General features: G+C 48.8%; 1 protein-coding gene across 2 annotated transcripts; it reads left to right on the forward strand.

The window, feature by feature from the left end:
* Window positions 1-2,990: 2,990 nt before the first annotated feature.
* Window positions 2,991-12,864, forward strand: hdac10 (histone deacetylase 10). 2 transcript variants are annotated; one of them, XM_049007345.1, is made up of 21 exons: window positions 2,991-3,216; window positions 3,322-3,409; window positions 3,505-3,639; window positions 3,720-3,816; window positions 3,941-4,038; window positions 4,148-4,252; window positions 4,539-4,607; window positions 4,695-4,821; window positions 4,907-4,972; window positions 5,476-5,535; window positions 5,837-5,926; window positions 6,003-6,109; window positions 6,338-6,405; window positions 7,354-7,591; window positions 7,739-7,829; window positions 10,824-10,909; window positions 11,155-11,208; window positions 11,422-11,500; window positions 11,586-11,774; window positions 11,872-12,066; window positions 12,172-12,864. In XM_049007345.1, exons 2-21 carry the CDS (start codon window positions 3,345-3,347, stop codon window positions 12,193-12,195), a joined length of 2,043 nt encoding a protein of 680 aa, XP_048863302.1. In that variant the 5' UTR covers window positions 2,991-3,216; window positions 3,322-3,344; the 3' UTR covers window positions 12,196-12,864. The 2 variants fall into 2 exon arrangements, with proteins under 2 accessions (XP_048863302.1, XP_048863310.1); XM_049007353.1 differs by having other exon boundaries at window positions 11,872-12,031.
* The last annotated feature ends 96 nt before the right edge of the window (window positions 12,865-12,960 follow it).

The following is a 12,960-nucleotide window of genomic DNA, read 5'->3' on the forward strand; positions in this document are numbered from 1 at the left end:
TCTCATATAATGCTTATCAATATATCGTACTGCGTTTTTTTTCTCATATTCATATTCGACTTACAATATTTTCAACTTACAACAGATTCACCGTATCGTGACTTCATTGTCAGTCGAGGAACATCTGCATTGCAATTTTTTTTTAATCAAGGGTTGCTATACTGACACTTTTATCCAAAGTCAAAGACCTTCATGGATACTTTCCAGGAGAAATTAAAGTATAAAACCTGACCTAAGTGCTATGATATCACAGCACCCCCGAGACTTGAGCTAGCAACCTTCAGATTCCGGTGTCCGTGGTCTTCCCCGCAACATTTACAATTTATTTATTTATCAGATAGTTTTATACAAAGGAACATACAACTGACAACATATTGGGGAAAACGGGACTTGAATTAGCGTCCATCTGATCACTGGGACAGGGTCCTAACCCATTAAGCCACACTCCGCCCACATGCAACCTGCAGACCTGTGCCTGCAGGCAGCCCCCAGTGCCCCACCCCCAGCCTGACCTCTGCCAGTGAGCCGGCCTGGAGGTCACAGTAGCACTGGCACACTGCACAGTACAGTGTTGCCCTCCAAGGCAGGAAGCGGGCTTTCAAGAGGGGAATGGAGTTCTCTAGGCAGATGCAGGCCCACAGAAGGAACTCCAGAGCCTGAAGAGGGGAGGAGAGGGCATGTTAGTCACATGGGAGTCCCTCATGCAACAAAACAAAGTCCCTAAATTTAGGCGAGAACTATGAGCCATCTCTGTGACAGCTGGGAACCATCTCTCAGGAAGAGAAGCCAGGTCCCTGTCATCATTACTATTATTTTTTTGCACCTGTTCCTCGTGCCTGGGGTCCCTATATATCACAGTTTGTGGATGCTGCTGTTATGACAGTAACTGCGGATCAGAGGCCACTTTCACGCTAAAGCAACTCCAAGGCGAGGTGCAGTGTGCAGTGTGCAGTGTTAGTCGGCTTTTGTCCCTTTTTATTATTTTAGTGACAGGTTTTTACCTGTTCTGTGTGATTCATGGACATCAGTCTCCTGCAGATGTTGTAAATATGCAATGATCCTACAAACAGGGAATATGCAAACACAACACGCACATAACACGCAGTCCAGACAGTTATATACAGCCTGCTCCACATTTTTAATTCATTATTCAGTGTGATCCGCGGATCAATCGTTTTCCACAGAAAACAAAAATGACGTAACGTCTTCCCACTACTTAATGCTGGCGCCGCAAATTAAATTTGAAAACAATAAGAAATATTTCTATACGTATTCTTCTCAAATTTTCTGCTATATTTACAAATGATCCGTGCGCTGCTCCCAAATACTCAAATTACTGCGTCAGGGACCCGGCACACCTTCTTGTGACATTATGCTCTGGGCTAGATAAGCTGTGCTGTAAGAGGTCTCGGTGCATGGGTGTACCGTTGTAGAGCAGCCAGCAAAGGCTGTCATGAGGCAGCACAGCCTGCATGAATGTCTGCAGGAAAGCCAGGAGGCGCAGCAGCTTCAGAGGCCTGCCTGGGCCACACCATCCCTCCTGCTCCCTCTCCAGTTGGAAGGCACACAAGCAATGACCCTGCAGGGCACAGAACTGGCAGAGCCAAGCAGACACATGCAAATATGACTGATGCACGCCCCAGCCCCAGCTGAAAGCTGATTCGTTCTCCAGAGAGCCCCCCACCCCCTGTCACTCACTGATTCAAAACATACCATTGGTTAATGATAAAATTGCCCCCCCCCCCCCCGTATTAATTATGCCTTCCACCTTAAAAAAAAAATCATAGAATTACCCATGACTGGCATAGCAGTGAGGTACATGCAGACATAATATTTATACGTTTTCTATCTTTGGTTGGACATAGTTAAGCAGTTACTATTATGTAATTATGTTTATTGTCACACAGACAAGAAAAGGCAAAAACAACTGAAAAAACTGACACACATGCTTTCAGACACACCTCAATTGCCATAGAACTGACAAACATGCACACACATCATAGCAAGTGGTTACGATGGAGGGTTGAATGCATTAGACAAGTATGACGTAGGCATCAGTGTACAGCAAGGTGCTGTTCTTTACCATGAGCCCTGCCTTCTCTGTCTCAAAGCCTTCTGGGAAGAAAGTGCTCACGAACTGGTCCACATCTCTGATGTCCTCTATGCTTAAAGCGCAGTACTGGTGTAGGAAACGGCCGTAGCCCTGCCAAAGCGCCAGTCTGTACAGCTGAGGAAAAGGGTTAGACAAACACCTGCCAGGAGATGCGGCTGCAAGGGGGTGCTGTGGGGCACGCTGGTCTCTGGGGGACTGATGGGCCGGATCGTGTGGAACAGAAGAGAAACCCTCTGAATTTTATTTATCAACAAAAAAAACCAACAGTCAATACCCACCTTAATTTCAGAGAGAAAATCGGCAATTTGCAACAAATGCTTTTCGTAGTAATACGCAGGCAGACGGACTTTATACTTGTTCCATATTTCAAAAAGCTTTTTTGACCTACAAATGCATAAAAAGTCAAAATGAACACGACCATTCATGTAAATTAATCTACCTTCTTATAAATGAGCATATGTGGTGGTCGCTGATGTTTACCTACCCTTTTGCATAAGAGCGGTAGTCGACTCTGGGTGAATTAGTGATCCGCCTCATGTATAACATAAACTCCTTTATCTCAACATTAAAAGACGAGATGACAGGGTTTTTTTTGTAAAGTTTGCCAAAAAATGTTGCAGGCAAGGGATCCATTCCCCCCACAAAATTTTAAATGGTTTCGTTTAATAAATTAGTTCCTTTCTCAACCAACAAAGTCAGCATACAAATACACAAATATCACTCTCGCCGAAAGCAAAGCGGGCAGGTTGTCATGGCAACACTAAAGCAAACACCCACCGCCACGGTGTTTGGAAGATAGTGATCACAACTTATTGGTTTAAAGAGATCCGGGAGTAACGTTTAGCCAATGAGATACAGAGGCTATATCACATGACCAACCAAAATGTCCGCGCCGCATGAAAGAATTTGCCATTTCCTTGCTCGTTGATATGCGAGTGACCTGAGTCGCGTGAGACGCGAAGTCTGAGTATCTCGTGGATAATTCTCATCCTGATTAAACGTCAAATTATTGTCTGATTAGCTCTAGTGACTTGGGACTGCATTTTTATAATTGCTAAGGGGATTCATTTCATAATTTCTAAGCGAATATTACTTCCTAGAGAGTAAGTAACTTTTATATTATTCAGTAAAGAAACAAATGAAGTGAATAACAATTCTGGAATTATTTTATCCCTACTGGTTCGTAGTTTTTTTAAAAATTTTTTTAGCCAGGTTGCTGAAATTGTAGGAGATGCCTTCTGGAACAGCACTTATTTATGATGAAGAAATGACTCGCTACAAACTTCTCTGGGTGGAGTGAGTCACTGTTTATTACGTTTTGCGCTGTGAGTGGAATTTTTATGGAGGGCTTCATCACGTCTAACCTGGTCTTCCCCCTGTCTATTCCTCAGTCCGATGTGTGAGATTGAGGTTCCCGAGCGATTGGTGGTGAGCTACGCAGCACTGCAGAAAGCGGGTTTAACTCAGCGCTGCGTCCCGCTGCCCGTCCGCGAAGCCACGGATGAAGAAATCCTTCTGGCACACAGGTAAAGCACCTACCGATGACTGCACGATCACAAACGTACGTGCTTGCTGTGCTGCTTATGGCTTACCGTTAACATCACAGCACTGAATACCTGGAGGCTGTGAAGAAGACCCCTTATATGACCTTGGAGGAGCTGATGACTTTCACTATGCAGTATGGAGATGTTTACTTCCATCCAGTAAGTACTGTACAAAACAAGTTCTAACTTTAAGTACATTCTGAGGAGCAATATATGATCTTTGCAAGGCCATATTGTATAACATATCCCCTCCAGTATTCAGATGGTGATTATTTGATTGCAGAACATCTACCACTGTGCTAAGCTGGCTATTGGTGCCACTCTAAATCTGGTGGATGCTGTAATGACTGGGAAGGTGAGGAATGGCATAGCTTTAGTCAGGTGAGTCTGTTTTTTATCTTCAGATGAGAAGCTTCAGTAAAACTGCCACGTGAGTGGATGTGCTAATGTGTTAATTGGCTATCCTTTATTCCTCTCCACTCCCCCAAAGACCTCCAGGGCATCACAGTCAGCGCAGTGCTGCAAATGGCTTCTGCATATTCAACAACGTGGCCATCGGCACCCTCTACGCCAAGCAGAAATACAACATCCGCAGGTCGTGGCCGCTAACGACCGAATTAAGGTGTAAACCAGTGTGGGTGAACCTGATCCATGGAGATCTGGTGTGGGGGTTTTGGGATGACCCCTCAGTCAGCCAGTAACTGGAGTTGAGAACCACTGGTTTATTAACGGCCGATTGAGAGGTCAACCCCAAAACCTGCACCCACAGGGGTTCTCCATGGATCAGGTTCACCTTCCCTGGTATAAATTGGTGTGGTAACGGTGTTCATTTCATGTTTGGTTGACTCTGATACGAAAAGCTGTGTCTGTGTCTCCCCCAGAGTGCTCATAGTGGACTGGGATATACATCACGGACAAGGTCTACAGTACAACTTTGAGGAAGACCCCGAGTGAGTCTTTGTTTTTCGACTTTGTAAGGAGTCCTAGTATGGTCTGTGACCTACACGTCCCTTTGGTGGTCTTTCGTCAACTTGCAGTGTACTCTACTTCTCCTGGCACCGCTACGAGCATCAGAGGTTCTGGCCGAACTTACGAGAGTCTGACTATGACAGTGTGGGCAAGGGCAGAGGGGCCGGCTTCAACATTAACCTGCCGTGGAATAAGGTCTGGCCGACCAAAGTTAATGGATGTCAGTGTCTGCTGGTCACATGACCACCTGCTGATCGCTCGCTGTCCCCCCTCGTCCCAGGTCGGAATGGACAGCAATGATTACCTCTCTGTGTTCTTTCATGTTCTTCTGCCTGTGGCCTATGAGGTGGGTATGGCCGATCAGTCTGCTTCTCCAGTACTTATTACTATTTTTCCAGCACTATACCGACTAACCAATTAACTAACAACTGAGACAAGTCAGTACTAGTAGGATAAGGACTTGAGCATGTTTTTATTTGTCACATGCAAGGTATACAGTCAGACTATAACCAGTGCAATGAAAAGTGGTAAATTGCACCATAATAAAGAAATAATAAAATCAATAAAGAACAAAACAGGAGAAAAATACCAACATAAAACGTGTAACGTGACTCAAATAAAGTAGCGTATAAGTAAGGATCAAGTATAAAATTATTACTGTGGTATTTATTAATTTGATGGCCTAAAAGTTGAAGCTCCGTCTGAGTCTCCCAGCTCGAATACGCTTTCCAGACCACAGTCTGGTGAAAAGGTAGTTGTTGGGGTGGGTTGGTGGGATTGTACACGAAGTCGTGACAAATTACGGGATTTGTATATATAATATGGTGCTGATATTCTCTTCTTTTTCAGTTTAACCCAGAATTGGTCATGGTGTCTGCGGGGTTTGATTCTGCCATTGGGGACCCAGAGGTGATTCTGGATGCGTGTAAGGCAGTGTTTCTCAATCTGGTCCTCGGGTTCTGCTGTTGGTCCAGGGTGTGCTCCCTCCCAGCTCCTGGTACTGGCCGTCAGCGTTGCCTCAGTGCTGTTTATGTAATAACGACTGGCACGGAGCTGGGAGGGAGCGAAAACGTGGACCGGCTGTGGGTCCCCTGAGGACCGGGTTGGGAAACATTGTCGTAAGGGTCATAGTGAATAAGTCACAAATAAGAGAATGTGTACCAGTCAAGTGCAGTGATATTAAACCCTTGGTAATGCATGTCCTCCTAAGGGTCAAATGTGTGCAACGCCTGAGATCTTTGGACACCTGACTCACCTGCTGATGTCTCTGGCCGGAGGACAGCTCTGTGCCGTCTTGGAGGTGAGTCCCTCCGCATTCCAGCAGTAACACACCCCATGTATTCTTACCCTACTTATGGTTTTGGCTGTTGTCTTAGGGCGGCTACAACCTGACGTGTCTTCCGCAGTCAGTGTGTCAGACTGTACAAAGTCTACTGGGAGACCCTGCCTCTCGCATTTCGGGGCTGAGCAGCCCCTGTAAGAGGTATGTTGGTCTGTCTACCACTGGGGCATCTCGCTCGTTTGAGGCACGTTCTGGGGCACATTTTCTCACTGAGGAAAGTTTTTAAATATCCAATCAAATGCTGGAAACCAGAAAGGCTAAAAAACAAAGCTATGTTGTTCATAATTATAGGTGAAAACCAGCTATGGCAAGTAATTATTCAAGAATGCATTACTCTGCTAAAATAATACTTAAAACCTACTCCCACAGTGCTCTGGAATCTATTCAGTCTGTCCAAAGTGTACATCAGCAGTACTGGGCCTGTTTCAAACATGTGGGTAAGTCCTTCCAGAACCATATTCCCAGCTACGGCACGGTAAAGTCTTTATTGTTTTTCAAAGATTTTTGCATTGATTGACTCGAACTGTCTGGGAAGGTGCACATTTCCGTAGGTTGTTGATTTTCCCAACATCAGTTCTATTGCCCGCCTTCTTAGTACAAGTAACCAGTTTAATCTGCTGACATTTGCTGTTGCTTCTCCTAGACTGTTTAATAATCTGCCTGCTCATGTTAGGTTATCCGCCTTCATTATGACTTAAAGCTGTTTTTAAAACGAGACTTAATTTGTTGGCTTTTGATCCTGGGGCGGCATGGTGAGGGGGGGTCTCAGATGGCGGAGGAAGTACGTTCTCCACCTGGGTTACTTGACTCTGGAGTTTCGTCGGGGGGTTTCCTCCGGGTACTCCGGTTTCCCCCCACAGTCCAAAGACATGCTGAGGCTAATTGGAGTTGCTAAATTGCCCGTAGGAGTGCATGTGTGAGTGACTGGTGTGTGAGTGTGCCCTGCCATCTGGCCCCCCATCCTGGGTTGTTCCCTGCCTCGTGCCCATATCTTCCAGAATAGGCTCCGGACCCCCCCTGACCCAGAAGGATAAGCAGTTTGGGAAATGGACAGATGGCTTTTGGTCCTTTTATTGGCTCTGCTTAATTTGTGATTTTCTATTTATTTAATTTATTCTTTATAATCTGTGTGACATCTGTATACCAGCAGATAACTGAATTCATACGTTCAAGCAGAGTTGGGTCATTTGGGTCCTGAGAATAAAAGTCCAGACCGGGATTTTCTTTAAACCAACCAGCTGAGTCCTCTGTGATTGTGGCTCTTTATGCTCAACTGGTTGGTTGAAACAAAATCCCGGTCTGAACTTTTACTCTCTGGACCTGAATTACCCAACTCTGCCTCCAAGCTTCCACGTTCTTCTGCTTATCAGTGTTGTTCTCCATAGCTGCTGAGATAGGTTACGAGCCTAGCACCAAGCACTGTAAGCTAGAAGCTGGACAGGATGGCCTGCAGCCCGGGGAGGAGGTCAAGGAGATTTCATGGCCAGAGCCTCTGCCCCGGCTTTCCCCCCCGACTCGGACTGCAGTTGCGCTACCTGCTGGGCTGGAAGACTCTGTTCCTGAGAGCTGCATGCGTGTGACTGAGACCCTGCTGACACCCGAAGAGGCTGCAGAAAAACTCAGGTCTGATTTATCTACAGGAATTTCTCTCTCTCTCTCACTCTCACTCTCACTCTCACTCTCTCTCTCGACACATTAATTACCCATGATAAGTCACTCAGCATTCAGTACATACCAGGGCAGCCACCTTGAACTTCCCTTTCTAACCAGGAATTCGGACATCCAAGAGCTGAAGAACGAGAATCTTCTACAGTCACTGGGAAACGTGCAGTTTCTTGTGGATAAAATTGAGAAAAAACAGGTGAAGCAAGACTGTCAATATGAAATAGTTCATACAGTATATGGCCAAAAGTATGTGGACACCAGCTTGTCCAACATTCCTTTCTGAAGTCAAGGGTATTAATTCAATTAAATTTTATTTGTATAGTGCATTTTCACAATATTACACTGTCTCAAAGGGCTTTACATTATCCCTGCCCAAAGCACCCCAGAGAGTAAGCCAGAGGCGACAGTGGTAAGGAAAAACTCCCTAGAAGTCAGAAACCTTGGGAGGGACCGGACTCAAAGGGGGAGCCCATCCTCCAGGGGGCAGCAGAGGAAGCCCTAACCCTAACCAGACTCAAAGGGGGAGCCCATCCTCCAGGGGGCGGCAGAGGAAACCATAACCCTAACCAGACTCAAAGGGGGAGCCCATCCTCCAGGGGGCGGCAGAGGAAGCCCTAACCCTAACCAGACCCAAAGGGGGAGCCCATCCTCCAGGGGGCAGCAGAGGAAGCCCTAACCCTAACCAGACCCAAAGGGGGAGCCCATCCTCCAGGGGGCAGCAGAGGAAGCCCTAACCCTAACCAGACCCAAAGGGGGAGCCCATCCTCCAGGGGGCAGCAGAGGAAGCCCTAACCCTAACCAGACCCAAAGGGGGAGCCCATCCTCCAGGGGGCAGCAGAGGAAGCCCAAACCCTAACCAGACCCAAAGGGGGAGCCCATCCTCCAGGGGGCAGCAGAGGAAGCCCTAACCCTAACCAGACCCAAAGGGGGGGGCCCATCCTCCAGGGCGCAGCAGAGGAAGTCAGTGAGCAAGATGGCCCAAATCACACTGTCAGAATTTTAAGATTTAAGTATCAAGGCAGAGGGCGGGCAGGTGCTGGTGCTGCTTCTGACAGCAGGATGAACAGTGATACAGCAGCAGGGCATTCAGGAGAGACGTCACAGGCGGAAGGGCGAGCAGGCCGGAAGGACGTCACAGGCGGAAGGACCAGCAGGCCGGAAGGGCGAGCAGGCCGGAAAGGAGTCACAGGCGGAAGGGCCAGCAGGCCGGAAGGACCTCACAGGCGGAAGGGCCAGCAGGCCGGAAAGACGTCACAGGCGGAAGGGCCAGCAGGCCGGAAGGACGTCACAGGCGGAAGGGCCAGCAGGCCGGAAGGACGTCACAGGCGGAAGGGCCAGCAGGCCGGAAGGACGTCACAGGCGGAAGGGCAAGCAGGCCGGAAGGACGTCACAGGCGGAAGGGCCAGCAGGCCGGAAGGACCTCACAGGCGGAAGGGCCAGCAGGCCGGAAAGGAGTCACAGGCGGAAGTGCCAGCAGGCCGGAAAGGAGTCACAGGCGGAAGGGCCAGCAGGCCAGAAGGACGTCACAGGCGGAAGGGCCAGCAGGCCGGAAGGACCTCACAGGCGGAAGGGCCAGCAGGCCGGAAAGACGTCACAGGCGGAAGGGCCAGCAGGCCGGAAGGACGTCACAGGCGGAAGGGCGAGCAGGCCGGAAAGACGTCACAGGCGGAAGGGCCAGCAGGCCGGAAGGACGTCACAGGCGGAAGGGCGAGCAGGCCGGAAGGACGTCACAGGCGGAAGGGCGAGCAGGCCGGAAGGACGTCACAGGCGGAAGGGCGAGCAGGCCGGAAGGACGTCACAGGCGGAAGGGCGAGCAGGCCGGAAGGACGTCACAGGCGGAAGGGCCAGCAGGCCGGAAGGACGTCACAGGCGGAAGGGCGAGCAGGCCGGAAAGACGTCACAGGCGGAAGGGCGAGCAGGCCAGAAGGACGTCACAGGCGGAAGGGCGAGCAGGCCAGAAGGACGTCACAGGCGGAAGGGCCAGCAGGCCGGAAGGACGTCACAGGCGGAAGGGCCAGCAGGCCGGAAGGACGTCACAGGCGGAAGGGCCAGCAGGCCGGAAGGACGTCACAGGCGGAAGGGCGAGCAGGCCGGAAGGACGTCACAGGCGGAAGGGCCAGCAGGCCGGAAGGACGTCACAGGCGGAAGGGCCAGCAGGCCGGAAGGACGTCACAGGCGGAAGGGCGAGCAGGCCGGAAAGACGTCACAGGCGGAAGGGTGAGCAGGCCGGAAGGACGTCACAGGTAGTGGAGACGTTGCAGGCAGCAGGGTAGGCAGGGTATCTTGTTATTTATTTATTTATTTATTTATTTATTTGTTTCTTGGGTCTCCAGGAGGCTTCAGGAAGCTCTGGCAGATATGGCTATGGAACCGTAGGTAGGAGGAAAAGGCAGGTGGGAACGCAGGCATGGGGAGTCCCTGAATATCAGCACTCCAATCCCACGAGGGAATGTGAAGCTAGAGTGACAATACTGACAATTCAGATCATCCAAAGCCAATGGCACCGATCCCCACCCAGCTCTACACCTCACACTGCAGGTCTGACTGGGCGACAGTGGCAAGGAAAAACTCAGAGGACTGGTTTGGGAAACTAGTGAGCTAGAAATAATGAAAGGGTTTTAGTTAAGACTAAAGATTTTTAAAAAGATTTAAGGTTTAGTTAAGAATATTGAGAGTAATCCTGAGTTTCACACATGCGCTGGAAGACTATTCCACAGCTGGGTATTAATATGAAGTTGGTGGTCCTATTGCTGTTATAATAGCCTGTTCTGTTCTGCTAAGGCTTTTCATTACCTCTAGGTAACCATTCAGGTTGGGTATTGATGCCGCCTCAGGGATCAGGCCCCTTTCTGTGAGGTGTGATTGACCATTTCACAAATAAACTTTGCTCCCAGAAGATTCCACTTCGTCCCTTCGTGACGTCAGCATTTGTGCAGGAGATCGCATGACGATTCGTAATCATACCCAGCGATGGACGTGACTTCGGTGTCCACATTCTTTTGGCCAGTGTATGTCTGCACGAATGGTTGTAGAAGATCGACACAGCATTTTTATCTCTGGTCTTGCATGATAATGTGCTATTCCAGTCTGTTGTCCTCCTGTGTCTGGCTAATGTCTTGGCCAGTAACAGACTTCTTGTCGTGTGTCCGTCTAACCTGTTGAATTGGCTGGCTTTTCCACATGCTCGCAGGTGCGTAATGGCCTGCTTTTGGTGCCAGACCTCCGCAAGACCCTGGCCTTTGCCGTCCAGCATGCCCTCGTCTCTCTCACAGACAGGTACCTCGAAGCAGCTGCAGCTTTTAAGATTTACGGGATTCGGACCAGAAAAGCAATGCAGCTTCGAAGGGAACCTCAAGGCTGCAGGGTGTTGCTGTAGTTTAGCAGCCTTTTTCATGATTGTCAGAAGGCAAAGGGCCCTTTGTAGTGGATAAGATAATGGGAGATTGTAGGAATGCTTTAGATTCTGTTGACCTGAGATGGCGCACAAGTCACACGGTACCCTCTTGTTGTTGCTGTTGCAGAGTGCTGTTGGTTTTCCTGGGGAACGAGGCACCAGTGGAGGTCCAGGTGGATGGGTGAGGCTGCCCTGTATGCTCACATGCGGCTGCCCAAAGGCTGGATATACCCCTCCACTTAGCTTCAGCTTATGGCTCTCATCCTCCGACAGGAAGAGTCCAGCATAAACAACAATTATCTATTAAGGGGCTAGAAATGAATGCTGCATGTTTTTCATGATGATGGAAGTCAGCAGACTGATATTCATTAAGCGTTTCCTCTTTACACACCAGTAAACTCATGCTGGTACAGTTCTGCAGTACAGAGTCTCCCGAGCCCAAGTCCAATCATCATATTCCTGTGATGATGAAGGTAGGCCGGTCAGGATGTATGCTGTTGGAGAAAGATGAGAGCAGGTGAGCAGATTCTCACAGGACGTTCCTGTGTCCTTCTGCAGGACTTCGGTGACGTTTCAGGATTTCTTCATGCAGTGCTGACCCTCCTGCTACCTCTGGCTTATGAGTATGACCCCGGTCTGATACTGGTGGCCATGGGCAAGGGCAGTGGAGTGGGGTTGGCGGCCTGGACCCAGCTGACCAGCCTGCTGCAGGGACTTGCTGAAGGACAAATGCTGGTCCTCATGCAGGTGGGCGGGGGGGGGAGTCTCAGATGACGGAGGAAGTACGTTCTCCAGCTCAGTTACCGTGGGGAGGTTGTTGAGCGATGCCGTTTTTATTCAACAGGGGGCCGAGGAGGAGACCATAAGGGCTACAGCTGCCTCCTTGCTCGGGGAGCCGGCCCAGTCCCTGGGGACCTTGGGGGGCCCTCTCCCAGAAAGCCTGGATGCAGTTGAGAAACTGAGACTGAAGCTGGAGACACAGTGGGGCCTGTTACAGACAAGAGGTCAAAACCTCCCGGGGGAACCTGAATGCCTTGAAGTAATGACATAATGACTGGGGTCTGTCTTATTAATCAAGATGACCTAATGACCTCGGGGGTCTCTCAAACATAATGACATAAGAGAGGTTTCTCTCTTTAAACAGCGGAAGGAGGAAGCAGGCTCCTGAAGAACTGAAAGCGGTCATCTTCAGCTACAGTATGGAGCACAGCCCTGTGTTCACCCAGGAAAAAGAGGATGCAAGTCAATGGATGATTATTTACTGAGTAAATCCCGATCTTAATGTCCCATAAGCAGCTTACTAAAATTTATTGGGGTGTCCGAAGCAGACGTAGTGGACGTTAGCGGACATATTTTATCACGTGTGCAGCATGCAGCAAGAATCAAAACAAACCAATTGCGTTGGGACTTCACAGGGTTAATTATAAGTGTGTGATATTGTATCTTATGTTATATGGTGTCTTTGGCCTCCCCCATAATAATAGGTGGACATTGACTTATGGGACAAAACCCGGACGCAAGGGTTTACAACTTTGGTCAGCTGGCTGAAGTGAGATTTTCAATTCAAGACAAGTCTGCACACAAATATTTACATACTTTATTCCTTTGTAAATAGTCTACAGGGTTTGCAAACTGCCCCAAGGCTCTTGACGTAGCTAGTTTTAGTTCAGTTTAGTTATGTCTAAGAGTTGGCAACCCTGTGATGGCACCTTTACTAACTCTAACCAAAGGAATATGTACGTTATTAATGCCGATTCATGCTCACTGGTTGCTACGATTCCTCTTAACTTTGTGCCGAAGGTTATTTGATATTAAAATCACTATTGCTCTGTTTCTATCTCTGGCTTATTGCTTCATGTGTTACCACTACTGGAATATTTACTGCTTCAAAACGTGGTTTTGAGGGGAGCTTTGACGGTTAAGGATTTGACCT

The sequence above is a fragment of the Brienomyrus brachyistius genome, chromosome 1, assembly GCF_023856365.1.
Source record: "Brienomyrus brachyistius isolate T26 chromosome 1, BBRACH_0.4, whole genome shotgun sequence".
Taxonomy (NCBI): domain Eukaryota; kingdom Metazoa; phylum Chordata; class Actinopteri; order Osteoglossiformes; family Mormyridae; genus Brienomyrus; species Brienomyrus brachyistius.

Coding starts and splice junctions, on each gene's coding strand:
- hdac10 (XM_049007345.1), top strand. CDS start 3,345: ATGCCTTCTGGAACAGCACTTATTTATGATGAAGAAATGACTCGCTAC. Junction 7,830..10,823: donor ATAAAATTGAGAAAAAACAG/GTGAAGCAAGAC, acceptor ACATGCTCGCAG/GTGCGTAATGGCCTGCTTTT. Junction 11,775..11,871: donor AAATGCTGGTCCTCATGCAG/GTGGGCGGGGGG, acceptor TTTATTCAACAG/GGGGCCGAGGAGGAGACCAT.